This window comes from Hetaerina americana, unplaced genomic scaffold, assembly GCF_022747635.1.
Source record: "Hetaerina americana unplaced genomic scaffold, ioHetAmer1.1.p SCAF_8, whole genome shotgun sequence".
NCBI lineage: Eukaryota > Metazoa > Arthropoda > Insecta > Odonata > Calopterygidae > Hetaerina > Hetaerina americana.
In genome coordinates, this window is record NW_027287427.1 from 79,501,283 (window position 1) to 79,524,266 (window position 22,984).

Here is a 22,984-nt window from a genome sequence, read left to right on the forward strand (position 1 = left end):
TGAGACATCATGAACATTTTTATCTGTTCACTCTTCAATGAACGATAACACTGATGCAAAACACTGTCACTCATCACTTGGTCGGTGCACAGCGCAAATATCCTGATGATCGTCAGCAGCTTTGAAATTTATTTTCAGTAAAAACCTCATCATTGATCAGACTTTAAATGTGATGGGATTTCCAATTGTATTGTTCATATTGACTCACTACTGTAAACAAATGTGGCACAGTCTTCCTACTGCTGCTCAAGGCATACTGCCCTATTGTGTGTATCAACAGCAAGCATCAGCTCCCCCACTACTTCACTTGCTACACACTAACTGAGCTTACTTTCTAGACAGCCCTCGTATAAGAGGATCAAAGGTAAATGCTGTGGCAAGGGGAATTCGCATATAGTGGATGAATTTACTATCAATATGCCATTTTTATTTAACCATAAAATTGCACAGCTTCAGTTGAGCAGAGGGTTTCTAGAGGCATCATCTGGTTTTCAACCTAGAACATTCCCACAGCCAAATGTTCTGCATTCCAGGCTAACATGCTTATGTAATTGGCATTATACCCTTGGAAATAATCTATGAAAAAAAAGGACTTTTTTGTACAACTGGTATCAATCAAAAAGTTTCAAAGGATAAATGCACTTTAATATTGCACCACTTCATAAACATTAAAGCCACCTTCATCTCATAAAGTAAATAACAACAAAACCATAGATTTTAAGCAGTCTCATTCACCTTCCACAGAGTTAATATAAACTTCCAAAATTTATTTTGAGACTGACCAAATTGAGGAAGATAGATGAGTATTCTCCATCCACACAGTGGAATCAATAAAAATGAAATTATCTATTAACAAATTTGGCAACAAGAAAATAACATGCACACCAAGTTCAAAAGGGGAAATTTTTAGAGAACAATCAACACTATCAGGCTAATACAGGCCGAAATTGCCATATAGTCTGTAGAAATACATAATTATGGTACAAAATAACAGATACTCTTCTTCTATAAATCAATCATCCATTGTTTTCTTAAAGAGGTTATGGGAAATTAAATAAATCAGGAGTATATATATGTTCAACAACTCCAAAATTAATAATAACAGATAAAAGGAAGCAAACAGGATGTCTGCAATAAGTTCACACAATTCAATCATACTGCAAAAAACTCTCTCTCTCTCTCTCTCTCACCACAAGATAACATTGTTCCACAAAAAGATAGCTGTCACAAGTACAAAATATTTGAAAGACACTGTCAATAAGCCGTAGAGTTCATTTAAAAAACCATTGCCATTTCGACTCATGAAGCTCCAGAAACTGAAATACATATGACATACACATATCACTACACAATATTCACTGATTACTATAAAAAGAGTACTACAATTAATGCCCTAACTTTATAATCATTTCCAACCTTTCCAGAATTCACATCTTTAAAAACTGAGATTCACTTATCTTAATTTGAGTGTCCAAAATTGCAATGGCAATTTTTGTGATATATTTTATACACATTTTTTAAAGTCACAAGTCAAAAACATGGCAGTTTACTAATCATCTTCAGCATGAGTTTTATGTATCTGGAATAGAAATGGTACCATACTTATTACGTGGTTCCCACATTAATGGGTCCCTGTCAGCACTTGTCTGGCTCACTTTGCCATGTCACTTCTGCTCCATTGGAGATTAGCATTATCTTCTCCCCTGGTCTTGGATGGCCTTCAGTCATGGACGGTGATGCTTCCTCACAGATTGTTGACAAACCTCTTGCAAGTTTCCCTCCTGGTGCTGGGATGTCTCCATCATCAGAAATGAGAGGGGGATTGAAGTAAGCAGAATGTTGATGGGCATTATCACCAACACCCAAATCTGTCATCCCATCAGAAGATCCTGGGTTATCAGGCACTGCCATGCGACTATATGCATGGCATCCTTTGATTGGCGGTTGGTTCCCTGGTGATGGGCATGCCTGCTTAGGAATGAGAGTATCTAACTTATAATCCCTTCTACATCATCCATGAAACACCTTCTTAAGACCAGTTTATACAAAGAAATTTCATAGAGTCATGTTTACAATAATTTTGTTAGAATCTATTCATTAATATAGCGAACCAAAATTAGAATTCTTTTGAAAAATAATTAATTTGTTTCAAAGTTAATGTACCATGAGATTCAATGTCTATATAATAAACAAGGTGCAGCATCTCTACATTAAATCTATATAATCTGATTCCTTAATTTCATTTCATTGTGTTTCTCCATGAATGAAACTTCAATACTTTCAAATTTTTTAAAAGAAATTAAAATCAACATTCTATAATTTGTTGTCTCAGGCATAACTTTGTGGAATTTGCATAACATATTGAAATGTAATGAAATAATTGACTTTGTGTGGAATTACAAAGTCCATTATTTCATTACATTTCAACATTCTATGCTTAAGAGTTAAACTTTCTTAAATTCTCTCATATAACATGGCATACATTGATTTTACTCATGAAACAGTGTATTGACCAGGATGAAAGAGCTTGACAGGTGAATGAATTTACTTAAACTTACAACTCAGCCCTCCTCATTAAATGATTCACTGAACTACCTGAATACATAAATGACCCTTCTTGGGTGTTGACAGGATACAGCTTACAGAAAAATTAGTTTCAACAATGCAAAAACCAGACTAATGATATGCATACCTTATTCTTTCACTAAATGTTAGAAGAGGCACGGAAAGAACTAGATATAAGAAGGAAACATGGAGGGAAATACATAAAATCAATTAGGTTTGTGGCTGATGAAGCTTCAGCCAGCCAAGGGGTTGCGAGCATTGGTGAGCACTTAGGAAAGTCACTGCAACAGGCATGGATTGAGAAGAAATGAAAGCAAAACAAACACTATACAGTTTTCAAGAAAGAAGGAATCTAAAGTTAAATATTAAGATAGGAGTTCAATAACTAGAGCAGGTAAAACAGTTTTATTTATCTTGTATGTGTTTTAGACCAATGTGGTTAAAGTAGTAGGAACACCAGAAGAAGGATTACTTCAGGCAAAGAAGCTTTCACAATAGAAGGGAATTGAAGACAGGGATGTTGAATAAGGATATTAAGAAAATATTCATTAAAACTGCAATATGGAGTGTGGTTCTGTGAAGCATGGAAACATGGCTGTTGAACCAATACGATAGCTGTAGATTGGGAGCTATTGGAATGTGGGTGTGGAGAAAGATGGAAAAGGTGAAGGTGTATGGCAAAGAAATTAGCATGATCCTGTTCACAGATGACATCGCTGCAGTAACAGAAATTTGAGCAGACCTGCCAGCTACACTGGAATGTTGAAACTTCACTCTGAGAATATAACATGAGCATCAATAGGAAAAAACTAACTAACTAACATCACAATTAGAGGAGTGAAACTAGACCAAGATGAATCCTTCATTTACCTTGACAGCAGTATTACTTGGGATGAAAGAAGTTCCACTGACATCAAGCGAATATTAGCTCAAGCCAAGGTGTTCATGAAGAAGAGGCAAATATTATATTTACAGAACCTGATGTTGCAAACAAGGAAGCATTTTATCAGAACATTCTTTTGGAGTATTGCACTCTATGTACAGATCAGACACATAAAATGTAGGAAAATTGGACCGGCAAAGAATAGAAGCCTATGAAAAATGGAGCTGGAGAAAAATGCTGAAGATTAAATGGACAGACAAAGCGTGGAACAAGTATTTAACTAGTATAAGGACCATATGGAGAACTCAACAACAAAGAATAACTAGATGAATTGGGTGCACCTTGAGGCATAGTAGATTAGTCAGAAACATAATTGAAGGAAAAATTCCATGAGAAAGACCAAGGGACAAGTATGAGAAATTAAGAAGGATAAAAGGCAGAGGCGCTATCGGGAGGTGAGGGAATGAACACTGAATAGAGAAGAATGGAAGGCTGCAGCAAACCAATCTTAGGATTGAAACACTGATGATGATGATACATCTTAAGCAATTATTGCTAACTTACGCATGATTTTGCCTAGCCCCAACGCATCACCTACACCCAAAATGAGGATGTATATCTGTCATCAGGACGTTTAAGAGATCCTGACAGTCAAGTTAAAATAAAATGCATCACCTGCTGATCAATCCTCTGTTTTGCATAATTTCCATGAAAATTTGAAATATGTTTGGAGATCATACACTTCCATTCTTGTCCTGAAAATGTTTGAGTCTCATTGAACCTAAGTCAAATGACAATGGTACGGTCATGGTACATAGAAGTACGTACAGAAAGCCCAGGGTTTCAAGGAGGTCATTAATAAGTAAACAGTCACATCCTTTACATATGAAAATAGAAAATTTGCAAGAGAGACAGCTTATTATGGAATTCACATAAGCTGTTTAGGATACTACATTTAGTTGCTTATAAATTTCAAACACACAGGAGTTGGCCAAAAATTAAAAGAGAGAAACCTCACACTTTTAGATGAATTTCACAGTTGCTCGACATTAACACATACTGACATGCATCAAAACCACACATAATTACAATTTCGTCTTGCTGTAATCCAGAACTAAAAAAGAATGTTTAGGGTGAACTTGCCTAGCGGATTATATATATAATCAAGAAGTAGATTCATAATTTGGAATTAGTAATTTTAATAAGAAATTACTAATTTCTTAGTAATTATCCATCTAATTATCCATCTTATTTGTTTCACAAAGAGTTAGTCACAAAGCTAAATTGGCTTTAAAAAGGATTCATATTTAAAATATTAATTCTACAACAACGGGCATGAAAAACTGTTGGTGTCTGATGTGGGAGATCCTAATTCATCACAATATTAATATAAGTAATACCATTTTAAAAGCAATCTTGCTTTCTTTTAATGTGCCCAAATATCTATCATGACTTTTTAAAATCAAAATATTCTCCTTTGGTCAAATACTAATGGAATGAAAAAACAATATAGCAATCCTCATTATTGAGAATATATGTGAATGAAAAATATTGTTTTAATAAAAGGCAGGTGACAGAGATAACAAAGGACCATGGGGTACATATATGAATTCATACATTCAATTCAACATTAGAAGAAGAGTTCAAGAAACTAATTACAGGGCTGTCACTGTAGGTTAAGAGATTTACCCTCCATGGATATATCAGTTCATAATAGCAATTCTAATGTGAACATTAATTATGCCGATTTATCTAAAAATAAGTCTTATTCAGTAAAATAGTGGGAGTAGGTCTTCTTATTTTTTTGTGCCAAACAAAAAACTGACATTGAAATCTATTGAGTTACATATTTAATATCCTGGTGTGTATTATGCAATTTTATTGATGAATTAATTAAAAGTCTACAAATTTATAACTAAAATTATGTCATTTCTTAAGCATAACAAATATAAAATTGCAGCCCCACCAACACTGAAAACAGAACATTTCCTACAGCCCCACCAACACCAGAAACATAGTAACAATAGCCTTGTAGCACACTTACAGCATCATAAGATGGAGAAGACAAAGCATTTTCTGCATTGTGAGGACATCCTTCTTCCATTGGATGGAAAATCCACAACACAGTCCAAGTAGGAACAAGGAACTTGACCAACACAAACACAGTAAAAACAGATGAATAAAAGAATTGGGCATGAGCAAACACTGCACTGCAACCAGTCTCCTCAGTTCCAACTGAAAAAATAAATTAAAACTAATGAGACTGCAAGATTACCAAACAATGATATTTCAAATCTAGCAGTAAAATTTACCACAAAAACTCTATCCTTCACATTTCATAGATATGTAAATCTAAGAAAGGAATGGAAATACTATACAGACAATTTCAGGATGTCATTATATGAATATTTCTAATTTTTTTTAATTCATCATTTTCTGCAGACGGAAAAACCAAGAGAAAAAATATTTGAATGCTGCCTGCTAAGTCTGTCAATGCTGAGGTTCAATTGGCTGAACAATGGACACACAGTTGCCTAACTCCCTTGAACTTTATCGACAATCCCACCCACAACCAGCATAAGAGAAGCTACCACACTTCTGCCACAGACACAATACAACCACAGTGCAGACAGAATTTTAAAAAAACTACTGTAGATGGGATTTTTTAAAGTATACAACATCATTCAGTAGTGACATGGAATGACAACAGTAAAAAGGACAGGACAAAGGATACAATGGTACCGAGGGTAACTTTTTTAATGAGTATTTTTATATATATAATTTATATGCTCTTCTTAATATCTAAATTCAGTTATAATGAGTAAATCTGAAATAAAGAGAAATTATGCTCATCAATTCATAGCAGTATCTCCAAGATGTTGACGAACTATTTTAAATTTATACATTTTGTATCATGCAAATATTTATGCCTTTCCCTCCTATTGGCGATTATAATCACTGAATGCAGAGCTCTTGGTGCTCATGTAATTTCTCAAAATTAAGGATCAAGAAGACATCACATAATATAGCCAATACATAATATGCCTATATATACAATATCAAGGAATGTAACATTCATTTGTAAGATGCTAATAATACATTTTCAACTATCATAATTACTCAACATATCTCATCTCTTCTCAATGAGATCTTTGACAAATATAAATTATTATTAAGATCTTCCTTTATAGTCTAATCAGAAGTTTGAAAGGGTAAGGGACCAACCAATATTTTGAAGGGGAAAAAGGCTATAGAATGCATTCGCAATATTTCCAACTAGTAGACAAAGTAAGCCAAAGCACCAAGCAGTACTAATGGCACAAAAAATATAACTGATGAGTAAGACATAGGTATTAGTGCCGACCTAAGGAATTTCCTCACCTCATGAGATGACTGTTTTTTTAAATAGAGTCAGAATTCTGGTTAAAATCCATTTGTCAGAGTGGTTCATGCAACTCAGTCATTGGCAGTATTTTTATTAATTTCTGCCTTTAACATACTTCTTTAAAAGTTAATATTTACCAGCAGTGTTTGAAGCATAAAATGACAACAACAAGATACACTTAAGCTGTGTCAAGATAGTGTATTTTTCCCTTGTTAGGACTGTAATCTAGATAAAAAAAACTCAGGAAAACTGAGTGCACCAGGACAAATAAAGTATGAGGAATGTCATCCATAGAATGTTTTTTCCACTGCTTGTTTTATTTATGTTGGCTGCGGGCAAACGGATGCTATCTACTCAAAAAGATTCCTACAATAGATATGAACAAACTGTCTCTGCAAGTGACTTTGGTTTCCAAGCAAAAGCAGCTGTGTAAGGGAAAGAAAATCAAGCTTCGTCTGAACACAAGTTTTACATCACATATAAAGAACACAAAATTATAAATATGGAACAAACACTATGTAATAAAAACAATGAATATGCACTCCTTGAACAATTGAAAATAGGAAATTCAAACAGAAAAGGCAGCTCTGTTCTTTAAGACATGTTCTTATTAAATTGTTTTCGGGATAAGTAAAATTTTCGGCACTTTTGTTTCAATATCAATTTTATCTACACAAATCAATTTCCCCCAAAGAAAAGGAAAATAAGTTTTCCTGGATTTGGAATACTTGCAATTAAACTTATAGACAATCAAATAATGCTCCTCTATTTTAGTTTCTTAAATGGCACCAATTAACCAACACTTGCAACAATTAAGCCATGCACTAAAGCTAAAAATAATATGCAAAGCACTTTTGGCACTGAACTGAAACACTGGCTGAAGGAATGACCTTGCCTATTAAACGCAATAACTTTGAATAGGTAAATTTCCATTTATTTCTTTACCTGTTCACAAAATTACAAAGAGGGTACAATAAAAATTGCTTTAAGGTGACTTTCATGGAGAGCTTCCAAGCAATATACAATGTATGACATGTATATGATAGTTTAAACTATAATGGTATGTTTAAAACTTTTGTAATCCGCTCCATTTAGCACAAGCCAGTAACTGTTTTCTATGAAAGGAGTAAACAAGTAGCTATATGAGAAATGAGGAAGGATGGAGAGATATGACATGAGCCAACAGTAAACGCAGGTAATCACCCAATTACCTAATAATGCTGAATGGTAAAGAAACCATGATAATGGAAAATAAAGTCATATGTGATCTATAAAGTTACAACGCTAACACTTCTTCAAACTTTCCTAGCAAGAAAGATTTCAACTGAGTTATGTTTGAGACTATGTCTATGTTGACAATTAGTTCATAACCAGAAAACTGTCATATTCTAAGGATCAATACAAAGAATAGTAAATAAGGATGAATACCTGCCTTCTCACTGCACAAAAGTGCTACGTGTCAGTAACACTTTCATTAAAGGAACTATGGATGCAAAGATGTACACTTGAAATCTTTTTATTGCAGACAGAGTAAGGCACTGGTTCCCATGAACCTTTTGAGGACCAAGGATAATTTTTCTCATAAATCATATCTTTAATGCCATTTACAGGAACTATAAGCTGAGTTTCAGTGGGGTGATTTATAACTTCAGCCAATTTTATTCAATTTTATTCAATTATTATTCAATTCATTTTTCAATTATAGAGAATTTATATTAAAGCAATGAATAAGGAAATACTTCGTTCTTCCACACATATTGTAGTGGAAGAGTATATTAGTTAATGACTTAATGTATTCTTCCCACTCCCCCCTCCTCGACCTCCCTCTGTTCTAGAGACCCTCTCCTTCCCGACACCATGCACAACCGCCTTTCTTCTCCCTCCCACCATTCGAACCAGCTTCCCTTTCTCTTTACCTCTCTCCCCCCCCCCCCTCCAACATGCTCTATAATGAATAATGCAATGTGTCTCATGTATTTCACCTGGTGATGACTTGGTAAGTCAAATCATAGGTAATGCATAATAAAACATACGTGGAAGAACAAAATATTTTCTTTTTCCTTACTAACATTAATTGCAAACACAAAGAGCCTCAAATCAAAATTTGGAATCAGCTGCAAACGTCAGGATTGGAGGTCATAATTCAGAAAACTCAACAATCATGGCTGATTTTAAGGGTTGAATGTTAAAAATTAGGGTAGATTGTAATGGAAAAAATTCAGAGCCAGTTGCTAAAATTCAAGGTTGGCTGCCAAACATATTTGCCAGAAATCACAATTATGTGTATTACAATCAAAAGATGGATGTAAAAATCAGGATCGGTTGAACTAACTAGGTCCACATATCACAAAACTAGGACCGAGTATCACAACTCGGCACTGTCTCACACATCAAAATCAATTGCCAAGATTCAGGTTCAGGAAACACAATAGGAGCAATGCACAAAAATTATGGCCTGGCATTCACCATGCATTTAAATTAGAGGTTTCCACATTACTCATCGCAGTAATCAATAGCTGACGCTTATGTCGAAATGTTAGGATAATCCCAAATCCCTTTTCTTGGGCCCTTGTTATCAGATGGCTGAAAGAAACGTTAAATTTTAAATTCAAAGCCAATAAAACTAAAACCCTATCATGGGTGAATTTTTTTATGGTCTTCAACTGAAATACAATACATTATAAGCACAATGAAATACTTTTTGTGTCCATAAAAATCATAGTGTTATGCGCGATGCATCATAGATGTGAAGAGAAATTAGGGTGTTTAGCCGAAAAAGGCCAAAACTCTTCCTTAAGTGGGTTCCAAGTAATCAATGGGCAGAAACCAGTACAGGCATTAGCTGACTTAATGATGTGCCAAAATAATCAAAATTTAATGATCCATTTGACAGAGGATGGATGACTCCACTCTAAGTACTCTCCTGGAAAATACTACTTGAGGATTAGAATTCAACAATAAAGACCTCCGATGCTTTTCTAACTTATACAATGTAAGTTTTGAGAAGCCATTGAACTTAAACCAATGAACTATCCAACCTCCTAATATAACGTTCTTCTTACAAGGTGCAACGAATCACTTCACTACAAATTTGTCAAGGAAAACGAAAATGTGAAACTAATTTAGACAAAAAGTAATCGAAAATAATTCAAGATACAGATAGCAACTTATTTTTGGCAGAAATGAAGCACTTGAAATTTCATTGTTTATGACACAGTGATTATGTAAAATAGTATATATTAATGCAAATCCAAAATTTATTATATTGCGCAAGTTCTTGGCAAAAAAATGGCATGCTACCACGGATAAAGAAAAGTACACCTTTCTCACCTATTTTCATTACTGCATCATAAACGACTGCAACAATAGCCGAGAGTTCATAAGCTGCTACAATAATCCAAAAATCCCTCTTGTGAGCAGTCATTTTCACATTTTCAATTGGGGAAACAGACTTGAGTCTCTTAGTAATACATATACCAGCCACCATGAAAAGCTGGACAACAATGAAATCTGCTGAAGACAGCATCAGCCAATAGGGGCCTGAAACAGAGAAACACATGCTATTAACGCCTTTCAAAATTCTTCGTCAGTTAATTAAAATATCATAGAGTTAACAGACACGACATTTTCCGGACGAATTTTATAAATCATCTTAAGAACGGAATTTTTAGGGCACACTTACGTAAACATTCAGTCCAACTTCCTGAGACATCCACCATACCCATTAGAGCAACAGTGGTACAATACAGTATGTATAAGCAAAGTACAGGGTTAATGACATGCTGCACAAGCATTTCCCGATGAAAGAGACGAGCCGATAAGGACCAGTGAAAATGACATATTACTATTAGCTGAAGAAGTCGGAGGTATGTAGCCGTGAACTCCAATTGTGGATATTTGCTACCGATCATGAACGTGGTCCCACTGAAAGTAGAAAGGAAATATCCGATAAACCTCAAACAAATAATATGTGGGCAGAAAAACGAAGACAAGATGTAGCAAATGTTCAATACCAAATTATTTCGTTGACACATATGAACCCTTCATAGAAAGTGATACGATCTATTTTTAACTCACCAAACAATGCATTCTACCGCTGACACATAAAATATAGCATAGTGATGGACTTGCGGATAACGCTGAATGTGATACCTCACTATTTTTAAAATGACTAGGATCAACGTTATTATCACAGCTGCTAGTAACAAGCTTGTCCTCACACAAGCTATAACATCAAAAGTCTCAAAGCAACTCTTTTTAACAACATCTAATGTCACATTTCCAAACTTCCGTCCTCTTATTGACATGGTGGTTAACTAAACAGAATTAGAATTCAATGCCGCAGGTCCTGCAATACAGCAGCCATAAATAATGAGAACTATTTAGCGGATGAAAAACAATCACACACCAATCAGTTACATATATTTCGGCAAATTTCATAGCACTAAAATGATAATTCAAGGGACTAAATAGTTAAACATAATGTTTGCTCATTGTAAACAATGATCAATCAACATAGGCACTGATGGAATACGCACTCAATTTGTACTGCATTGATCTTATAATAAACTTGACGGTAACCTGGTGATCGCCATTGCTACATATCAATTTACGCCAGACTTAACTAAATAATTATAATTATCAACTTCCAGGCTGTTCCCTCACGAGTGAAAATGGTTAACGATAGATTTCATATCAGTCTTGAAAACATGACGGGTTACGAACGCATCTGATGACAGCACACCCGAAACACCGTAAACGGAAGGAGCAGAGTAAATTTCTAATGTTGGCTGTGTTAGCTTTTGCTCAATCACATGCCCTGCCAACTTTACTTTTGATTGGTTTGGAAAATTCTCCTGTCGGTTTCAATTGGTGCTTCTTATTCAGCGCCTTTTTTAAGCACGAAAGCAAATAAAAAGTTTCTATTCCAAATATATTGGCATTTTTAAGGAATATGTACCTATGGACACCTTATGTATCGTCAGCATCATCAGAAAAAGAAATTACAGATTTTCTTAACCAGATGATGCTGCAACGCAGTGAAACCTAGTCCGCATTAGAGTTCATTATGCACGTGGAACTGCTAAGTTTTATATAGACGTTATTCATCGTGAAACAATGCCGCGAAGCCTCACCTGAAACCATTTATTGTGGGTAACTCACGTATTTCTTTTCATTATTAAGCATGCTAATTGCAAATTGTTTTCATTTCCGCAATAGTATCAGGCTAGTTGTGATATTAAAGTTTAAAAAATAAGTTAAATTGCCAATATAGGTTCATTTTTAGCAAGTTCAAGTTATCTTCATATTTTTAATATTTGGCATATTTATAACTATATCTGCGCATTTTTTGCGATTCTTCAAATAGTAATCATAGGTTTTATAATTTGCCTGATTAGACCTTCAAAATGTAGGCAGACAGAATAATTGGGGAAAAATGTTGGACAAAGAGAAATACTAATGACAAAGTTTGAACAATGGCGAGAGGAGATTTGACAGGTGAAATAAAAGAAAGGTTTTTAGGAGGTAACAGAAAGGGAATGATATGCAAGATGGTTACATTCAGTGAGAAAATTAAGTCACTCCTTACATTTCACAATGGTGGTAAACGAATGATATAGTTCAACATTAAGTAAATTGTGTAATATTTGCCCACTTGAATGCACAAAATGATTTAAAATCGAGATGTCCCAAAGGAAAATGCTACAGAGACATTCTAATGTGTGAAATTCATTGCTTCATTTACACTTTATAAATGTTTTACTCTTTTATTTACAATATATATATATACATATATATATTTTAATGTTTTATTTACAAATGATAGAATAATTTATACATAAAATTACTTCTGATGCTGGTGAAACTGCTATGCATCTAATAATACCTCTAGATTACAGCTAAAAAATTGTGAAAGCCATAATGCTCAAAAATAGTAAGTTTTCATTTTCAATTCATACACAACCTTGTTATCATGAATGGCTATATTACAAGAGAGGATGTATATGTTCTCGAAATAAATACTTTGGATGAAATCTCCAATACTGATATTTCATGAAATGTACATTCTATTTTCAACTTTTAGTATTTTCAGAAAAAAACTGAATAAATTTTTATTTTCTTTCATCAAAAAATTGAATGACCGAGCAAGCCACACTTTGTAGAATAGCTGTCCGTTTCTTCTCATCAACTAATGTCTCTTCTAATATCCTGTTACGTTGCACATATTCCTCCAACATCCTCTCCCTTAAAGCTAATCCCCTTTCCTCCAACCGGAGTCGTTTCTCCTGTACCTCCAACTTTCTCTCATCAAGTCTTAGCCTCTTTCTTTGGGACATAACAAACCCTTTCACTATTTCCTGCCCTGCTCCATGCTTCTTCTTTTTTTCATCAGGCAGTGTGACCGGCTCTGATGTAGCATCATTCGGTGGCATCGTTAAGTCTTCCACGAAATGATATGATGTGTCCAGCATTTCCTACCAAAAGAAGTTGACCGTTTAAATAAATGTAAACAACCCATAAAAATATGACTACAATTAAATAGTGAGAGAAGAACCAAAGGTGATACTAATGGTTATAGCTAAGTAAAGGAAACCACCAGAATATTTAAAGAATAAACATTGGTTGACATTTAGGTCAATAGGTAAGGAAATATAGATGGTCAATGCAAGGTGGAGAGGTAATGCTTGTGCTCAGTGGTGTGCTTATAATCATTAGTAAACTTTTGTATTTTCAGGTGCCTCCTAAACTAGATGAACTGAATGAAGATGAACTAAATGAAGTCAGTCTAGTTCAAATAAATGTATGACCATTTACTGGAGTGGTTAAGATATTGAAATGATAAAGAAGGCATATCAGCAGGCTGTCAAGAAAATTATGAGCAAGGAAAGGGAGCTGGGAGAATAGCTGAAAATCAACATCAAAAAAGAGATATCAAACATGAAAAATGAAACTATAGGAGCAGGGCAAGAAAATCATGATTCCAGGATAGATGGTTGGAAAGTGAAGGCATTGGAAATTGTAAAATCAGAGTTAGTTAGAAGAAAGTATAAGAATTTAAATAATAAACCAAGTCAGGAAAGTTATAGACTGAAAGAAGCATGGTGGAAAATACAGTTCAAGGATATGAAAAGTTTACACAGGAAGGGTGAAATTGGCACGCTATACCAGATAGTTTTTCTGCACTGTTACGGAGTAAGAGGGGAAAATCCATAAAAACTACCACAATAAGTCAAGAAAATTATTAATTGAACCAGGGTAGAGTCAAGAATGATGTAAGGAAATCATAGGCCATCCATATGGTAAAGACACAGTGCCAGCCAGCTTAGACATAGAAAGAGAAAACTACACAGACGAAGATACCTTAGGTCCAGGCACACTTGATGGCAAGAGATAAAGGGTTTTAAGGGAATTGAAATCACATAAAATGTTGGGGGTAAACAACATTCTTACAGAACTATTTAAGGGTTTAGGAGAGCAGGCAAGGAAATTTTCATGGACTAATTTGTAACATTTCAAAATGAATAGGGAGGAATTTGGCTGGATTATTTCTGAGTTCAGTTTAAGTACTGAATCCAAAAAAGAGAAAGGCATACATGAAGACTATAAAACAATGTTTGATTTAGTATGCAGCTTAAGTGGCTCCCAGGATCTTCAATAAGAGGATGGAGAGGAAGTTAAATTATCACTTTGAGGATGATTTGTTTGGGTTCAGAAAGGGTAGAGGCATGATACCATAGCAGTATTAAGGTCACTAATAGAGAGGAACATAGAATACTGTAACAATTTATGCTTCCTTAGTATTTGTCTGTTTCATATATTTCAAAGTGTTCACTACGCAAAATGGGTAGAATCAATTAATGTATTGCAGAGAATAGGTGTAGATTGGAGGGATAGGAGACTTATCTGCAACCAGTACAGGTCACATACTATTCAGAAGTGAATGGTAGATGGGGATTCAGGATGAGCATTGTTAAGAAGAGGAGTAACACAGAAGTATCCTTTATCACTGGTGCTTTTCCACATATGTGAGGTCTCTTCAAAAAGTATCACGGACTTTTGTGTTTTCTCAAAAATTATTTATTTATTCATGAATATCTATTTTGTCCCCTCCAAAGTAATCCTCATAAGATATTATACTCTTGAGCCAATGTTTTTTCCAATCCTCGAAGCACTTCAAAAAAATCATTTTTTGTGATCTTGTTCAGCTCCTCCTTTGATGCAGTCTTTATCTTGTCAATCATAGTGTCATCCTTTCATGGGCCTCTTCAGTTCTGGGAACAAGGGAAGGTCACTGGGGGCCAGATCTGGGGAATACGGTGGTTGCAGCATCACTAGTGTGTTTTTTTGGTGCGCACAAATAAGGTTGTGTGAGCAGGGGCGTTGACATGGTACAGAAGTCAATTTTTGTTCTTCCACAAACCTAGGCTTTTGTGGCGGATTGCTTCGCGCAAATCCGCAAAACTTGCAGGTAGTATTCCTTGTTTATCGTCCTAATCTGTGGCCAGAACTCATGATACACCAAGCCCCTGCAATCGAAGGAAATTGTAAGCAAAACTTTCACATTCAACCAAACTTGGGGCGCTTTTTTCGGTCTTGGCTCGTGCTGCAGCTTCCATTGGGATGATTGAGCTTTAGTTTCCACGTCATAACCATAAACCCATGATTCGTCACCATTTATTACCCTCTAGAGCAAATTTGGGTCGTTGCGGACCTCATTAGCAAAGTTAACGCGTTGCTCTTTTTGGTCAAAATTTAGCAATTTTGGTACGATTTTCGTGGCGGCCCATGTCATGCCCAAATCATTGGTAAAAATCGAATATCACGAGCCAATCAATATGTTTAGGCCCTCAGCAACTTCTCTAACGGTGACTCGACGATCGGTAAATACTATTTTCTTCACTTCATCAATGTTTTCGTCTGTTATTGACGTGCTCGGACGTTCGGCACGCTCCTCGTCGTTCACATCTTCTCGGCCCTCTGAGAACATTTTGTACCACCGATAAACGTTGCTTCGGTCCAAGGTAGCTACTCTATATGCCACAATCAACATTCTGAATACGTCCCCGCACTTTATTTCGTTTCTCACGCAAAATTTGACAGATATTCTTTGATTAATTTTTTGGAAAAGGCAAAAATCGAAGACAAGCCAAAACACGTCCGAGAAAAACAGCTGTCAACAATTAACTGAACATTCAAAATGGCCGAACTCTTTGGCATAAGTGCCAACATAACGCCACAAAAAAATCGAAAATCAAATATACGCAACCCGCGGAAATTCAAAATTCGCGATACTTTTGAACAGAACTCGTAATGATGAAATGGTAAAAAGATAATGGGATGAACTGGTGATAGAAATACAAGTCAGTGGACAGTTCCTAAAATGAGCTTGGTTTGCGGATGATATTCCTTTCGCTGACCAGTCAGCCAAGGGATCGTAAATATTCCTGAATACATCGGAAAGTCAGTGTGATAAGTATGGACTGAGAGTAAATGCCAAAAAAAGCAAAAGTTGCAGAGTTTTTGAGGGAGAGAAAACCTAAGATAAATATTAAAATAGAAGCGCATAAACTACAGCAGGAGGAACAGTTAACCTATTTCGGAAGGGTTCTAGGCCAAAACGGCCGAAGTAGTAGGGACATTAAACAAAGAATAGGGTTAGGCAGAGTTTTCCCAAGGAGGCAGGAATTGATGACAGGGACTTGGAGAAAGGATTTTAAGAAAAGTGTAGTTAAAATATTGATACACAGAATGCTTTTTTATATTATGGCAACATGGTTACTGAACCAAAATGATGCATAGTGTGTAAATAAGGTTTCATAACTGATTGTTTCCTGATTAGCAGAGTTCGTGGAGACTGGTTCCACCCCCTGGGTGAGGAGGAGGGGGATGTCAGCTAACAAACCCATACATCAGGAGTAGCCGGTGAAATACTGGATAAAGAATATTGTGAGTGCAGTGAGTGTCGGTTTCAAAATACCAGCGAGAAATCAAAGCATCCATATGCAGCACCTTTTGGAGCAGTGGTGTTCGATCAAATTTTGTGTCCAACAGAACAAGAAGGGTACAGTAATGTTCAAAATGATTCAAGATGCCTACAAAGAAGATATGCCATGTGCCATGGTTTTCAGGTGGCACAAGAGATTTAAAGATGACAGCAAAGACGTGGAGGATGATGAACACTCTAAAAGACCTTCAACAAGCAGAACTGACGAAATTCTAGCCAAAGTGCTTCAGGTTTTAAATGGTGACCAACGTCTCAGCATTAGAATGATTGCAGATGAAGTGGCTTTGAATCACCAAACTCCACCATGAAAATTTGACCATTCACACCTGCTTCGCCATCACTGAAGTTTTTACCTGACTCAACGTGTTAATGCTGCCGGAGCCACCCTATGATGCCAACATCACCCACAGGGACTTCTTTTTGTTCTCCTGGATGAAGGGAGACCTAAAATGGAAGCAGTTTGACGGAATCACAGCAGTCCAAAAGGCTTCGATGAGGGTTTCGGACAGCATTCTGGTTGAGGAGTTTCAGGGAGCATAAATTCTGTGTACTGAGACCAGCCTTGAAACTTTATTCACTATACCATTACCCAGTATCTATAGATCTTAGACCATTCAAGTATGGATGTGGAGACAGATAGAAAAGTTGAAATGAACAAAAATAAAAACTGATGAGGGAATGATAGCTATTGAGGGTGAGGAGAGGGGATTGTTGGCAGAAATTCAAAGGAGGCAGAAAATATTATCCAGAGCATTTTGATTGGCAAATTGAGCACTGAAAATATATAGCGGAGGCCATTAGGAAAACAAGGAAGGCTCAGAAATAGAATAAGCATATTGGAAGGAATATAGGGAGAAAGGAATTATGCAAAATTGAAGAGGGGCTTAAAGTAGTGTCAGATGTGAGACTGTGCTTTATTAATAAAGGCAAGTATATGTATTTTTGCGCCATTGTATAGACTGTGGAAATCCAAAACCTACCTTAACCAGTGTAGTAACAGTTATAAAAAATTTGACAAAAACTTTTCTTCTACTTCATCTCTAGTTTTAACTTATTCAAAAATCTTTCAAAATGACTTCTTTTTAAGTCCAATCCAAATTAGAAAATAAAAAGCCCTTTGAGGAATTTACTACATTGATTTCAGTTCACTTTTATGATTGTAATCCCATACCTACTTGCCTTTTATTGTGTGACCATCCCTTCAAATATTTTTTGTTAATTAACCCTCTTGGAAATTACCTCAAAAATGTAATACAGTTTTCTTTGAATTAGAGAACTGGACAGTGGCTGGATTGTATATAAAAGAAAGTCATAATGGGTGGAGACTTGGTACTTGCAGAATAGTGACAAAGATCAAGTGGACAGACCAAGGAGATGAGGCAGATTTTGTATGCCCATGTCATAGCACCTTGCATTTATGTAAGGAAGTATCCATTGCCTTTCTCCATCATAAATTTCAATGCAATCAGATGTAAACTTTCTACTCCACTAGCAGACGATTTTGAGATCCATGCAAAACTCATCATACACTTCCGTCAATTGACAATGAATTTCAATAGGTTTAACTCCTTGTGCATTCAAAAACGAATAACTGTGGGAAGCTCACACCCGGCGGGATCAGGACTAACATCTCCATGACAAACGGCTGCAGACCATAGATTGATCGTTGGCTTGTTTAGGAGTGGGAGCAGTCTATAATGTCATGTGAGCAGCCTCCATTGGGTCTTAGAGCTTTGGAGACCTTACTTTTCATACTGAATTCGCAATACTAATGTCCGTATTCAGAAACAAAACTACATGTACATAGTAGGAGCAGAAACTCTATAGGAATACTAGGTCCGTATTTTGAAACGACAATTCAAATTTAGCGAAGCAATCATACAAGAACACTTGTGCTGCTTTTCCTATACACGGCTTGACGGTATTGGTCTGTTATGAGACCGCTGCCAATCACCTTTCCAGCCGCCAAGGCTACTGAGGCAAAGGGACATCTACCGCATTGTCAGGATGATCCAATTCCTTCCCACAGGACAACCTTGGCCTCTTCTGCATGGAAGGGATCTCGCAGTGTCCAAGCTGGCTTTAGGACACTTGTGGTGGTCCCACGGCCAGACTTGAATGTCAGCAACCCTCCGGATGAGGGGCGCCTCCAACTCCATCACTCTCTCGTAGAAAGTTCCCGAGATTCTTGGTAGGAGGGTCTCCAGGGGCTCCAACGTCCCATCTATGTTCATTTTGGAATCACGGGCATTACGAAGGTGCCCCAAGTTGAATCGAAGAGAATTCTTCACCACTTGGATTCGAGACTTGTTCGACACTCCTGACCATACCACCGCCACGCACATGATGAAATTCAACACGCACGCATGCTTCGTATCCATGCTCAGGGTAGATGGGCGAATAATCGCCCGGAGCTGACTAAGCACCTTTGTACGAACACGAAACACTTAGGAATCCCAAAGGAGTTACCGGACCATCAGCACTCAGAGGTAGAGAACCTCGGATTCCCACGGTAGAATGACTCGATTCACTCCTGATCCTCTCCTGATCGTAGATCCTCTCATGAATTGCTGAAGGTAAATACACAATTCAAGAGAACAGCAATGATAGATATTTTAAGCCAGCTAACTTATCATTACTTCTGAGCAAAGTTTGGTCCATTTGGATTAAAGTGTCAATGTTAAACCAGTTGGCCATAGGCCCAATTTAGGATAAGAAGCAGGCTTATTTCATGTCTATCATGATAAAAGTGAAAGACTGATATGCTTAGCTTCACACATTAAACCCAAAAGAAAGGTACTCAGTCATCCACTAACTTGTTGGGCCACAAATGTATGCAATCCATGATTTCCATATAATCACACATGAGGAAATGTAAAGGAAAAGGGCCACATAAACTGACTAGCAATATATAAATTTGGAGTATTAATATTGAAAGAGAAAAATGATCAAAGTAATGGTAAATATACAGATTATTAACTTCAAAAGAAGTGGCTGGGCTCACTCATCTCATGATAACCTTAAAGTATGACACTACTTTTTGGCATTGTTGGACACTTTTTTCAACTATTAAAATCACATATCACAAATGCTAAGAAATTCAACTACAAGTTGTTATAATGTTATTAATACAAGATAACCATGGTGCTATCTTTTTTTAATTCTAACCATTCTCCTGTAAGCTTATAATTGAACCTAATACTATTTTTCTCACATTTAACAGCTTGTACTTACGTCATTTGTTGGTTGAGGTTCAGTTTCTTTATAAGTAAAATCTGTATCAGCAACACTTTCAGGCATTATAAAGGCCAGTAGTTTCTCCTCCAACTTGCTTATTGTTACATGATTAGCAATTTCATTATCATTCTCCATCCTTAGAGTTTTCATTTTAGCATATTTCCTTTTGGTGTTGCACTTCCAGTCCACCCAGCTCTTATAGGGGTTTTAAAATCAACATATTCTCTATGTAATTCCTCTGAATGAAACTTGAAATCTTAAGTAAGCTTAAAATAAAAAAGCTCCATATAGAATTAAGGACTAAATCTTACTTTCTGCCACTTGTGCACTGGTTTTTTTGGCCCACTCTTATCAGAGTTTAAAATTTCAGCCAAATTTTCCCAAAGACTTTGTGTCATTGCACGTCCATCCACCCCTGGAAGTTTCCCATTTGCAAAATCTGGATTTTGCACCATGAACTGGAGCAGTTTTTCCATCTGTCCACCAGATGTTTTTGGGTTTCTGAAATTAGGTTTTAAATGAGGGATGGTAACATTAAATTAATTATTTACAGTGTCGTTGAAACTTTTTGCCAAATTTTGTTGGATAATCCTATTGGCTTTAAGAAGCAAACAAGCCAATGGGTACAAATATAATAGCAGAATGTGGTATGTACTCTAAGGATCAGAAACAAATTAGACAGGGAAAGTAGATTGGAGAATAAAATAGGAATTCAAAACCTGTTAATAGAGGGGAATGTTGAAGATCAAGTGGACCTGGATATGAAACACAGAAGTATAAAAAAGAGAACATGGCCATATGGACGCCGAAAAGGAGATGGATTGGTCATACCTTGATAGACAATGGATTGCCTTGAAAAGCAATAGATGGAAAGATTCCATTAGCACAACCAAGGGAAAAATGTGCATACAAAATAAAGTTAGCATTAAGATAAGAGTTATTATGGCTTAAAAGATGATTTGCCTTATGGAGGTATATGATCCAATCTGGGAAAATGTAATGAAATAGTTAAAGAGAGGTGTTGTTTTGCTATAGTTTTACCTCATTTAGAATATGCTGCAAGTATTTGGGATCCTTGGGAGAAAATTTGGCAAAAATAATTAGATTGAGTCCAGAGAAAATCGTTAAAAGATATAATAAGAGAGGTACAGAGATTCGTTAAAAATTGTTATGATAAGAACACCAGTGTGACAGGTCTTTTAGGGGATATAGGCTGGGAACCACTTGAAATATGAAGACAAAACATGAGACTTAGACTTCTAGAAAGGTTCAGAACAAACGAGTTTAACGATGACACTAAAGGAATTACAATGGACCCACACCACTTAGGTAGATCAGACCACAATAATAAAATAAGGGAGATAGATTCCAGTACAGATAGATACAAATACTCATTCTTTCCCCGAACAATCAGAAATCATAATAGTAAGAATTGTAAGTCACTTTAGAAATATTAAAAACATTGAATTTACAAGTCGGAACAAAATTGAAGATTGCAAAAATATCAGGTATATTTGTAGGTGCATGTGTATGTTAGTTGATAGTTTGTGTGTTTACATGTGTGTGGGGTGTAAGTGTTCTTGCATGAATGTATGCCATGTTTTGTTTGTGGATAGAATAAATTTGTGGCTTTTGCATGGGGTTTTTTCTCTTTCTTAATTACGGATGGTAACCTAACACCGCCCACCACACGCTCTTGTGGCGGCTTGTGTAGTATTAATTTGATGTACATCTGAGGATAAGAATAATTAATAATGAGAATATTAAAACTCACCCGCAATTAAATGTTAGTTGGTTTACTATTGGATATTACCTGCGACAATTCAAAACCATCACGGAATTATGCACCTTTAGTTACTTTACTCTATTTTGAGGTCACAACATGAATGCATAACTATAATCTTGAATAACAACCCATAATCACCTTGAGTGCCTACAGGCTTGAATTGTCTGTGAAATTATCTCTGAAATTAAATTGTAATTCATCGCAGAAAGATTAAAAAATTTAAAAATGCAACACATGTAAGTGACTGAGAACCATTGTCAATGGATCACGAAATTACTCCTGTGTATGAATATTTTAGCGAAAGCTACGCACATTCCACTTTTCCAAGAAATTAAAAAAATCATACAACGCTTGCCATTTTGTTATGGCTTTTACTTTAGTGCGGTCATACACAATAGCGTCATAAACATCATGAAAAACAGTTCTCGGCGATTTTCCCATATGTGCGCCGTCATTTAAACTTCGAAAATGTCTGGCTCATGCTTTCGACTTACCTGCATCACTTTTGGTGCCATCGTTTCAACATAAATCAAAGCAGCGAACGTGCTTGCTTTATACCCACTTAAATATACGAATTAACATGACCACGAATGCATGTACATCTACCGCGGAGAGGCATTTCAAAACCTCCGCCTTGCTTTATGCCTCTCACGCTTCCTACGCACGTCCACTTGGCAACGCCATCGCTGAGAGGTAGCGATTGGAGCTCATGACAACGATCGATAGAGGTGGCAAATCGATTACGATAGAACTGAACGGTCCCGAGGAAGTTCTTTCTTGGCTCGTAAGGATAACGTAGAGATTATAGCTTCGCAGAAACATGAATGATCAAATCTTATGGTATTCAATTAAATGAAATGCAACCTTCCTACAGCGAAATATCATTTTTGCCGCTTCCCAACCACAAAAATTTTCGTCAGTTTTCGCGCCGCTATATGATATATACCAGAGTTGCTGAGGACGAAAATATTATTTTGTATCCGCTGCTGTACACCCGCATACTCTACCTTTGACGCTCCATTGATGAAGACGTCCTACGCGGCATTGAAAGAATATTAAAAATGTCTCGCAATCGTTACTGTACGACTGGTCCGGTATCTATTGTGATGCCCATAGTACCAA

General features: G+C 36.2%; 1 protein-coding gene across 2 annotated transcripts; it reads right to left on the reverse strand.

Moving 5' to 3' along the window:
• Positions 1 to 629: 629 nt before the first annotated feature.
• LOC139697882 (uncharacterized) lies at positions 630 to 22,960 on the reverse strand. Of its 2 annotated transcripts, none has more exons than XM_071596745.1 (8): positions 22,870 to 22,960; positions 20,388 to 20,577; positions 20,074 to 20,271; positions 13,179 to 13,309; positions 10,516 to 10,757; positions 10,164 to 10,373; positions 5,493 to 5,683; positions 630 to 1,968 (listed from the first exon to the last, which is right to left on the reverse strand). In XM_071596745.1, the coding sequence occupies exons 1-8, from the start codon at positions 22,905 to 22,907 to the stop codon at positions 1,636 to 1,638; spliced, it is 1,533 nt and encodes a 510-aa protein (XP_071452846.1). In that variant the 5' UTR covers positions 22,908 to 22,960; the 3' UTR covers positions 630 to 1,635. The 2 variants fall into 2 exon arrangements, with proteins under 2 accessions (XP_071452846.1, XP_071452845.1); XM_071596744.1 differs by having other exon boundaries at positions 630 to 1,971.
• Between the last annotated feature and the right edge of the window lie 24 nt (positions 22,961 to 22,984).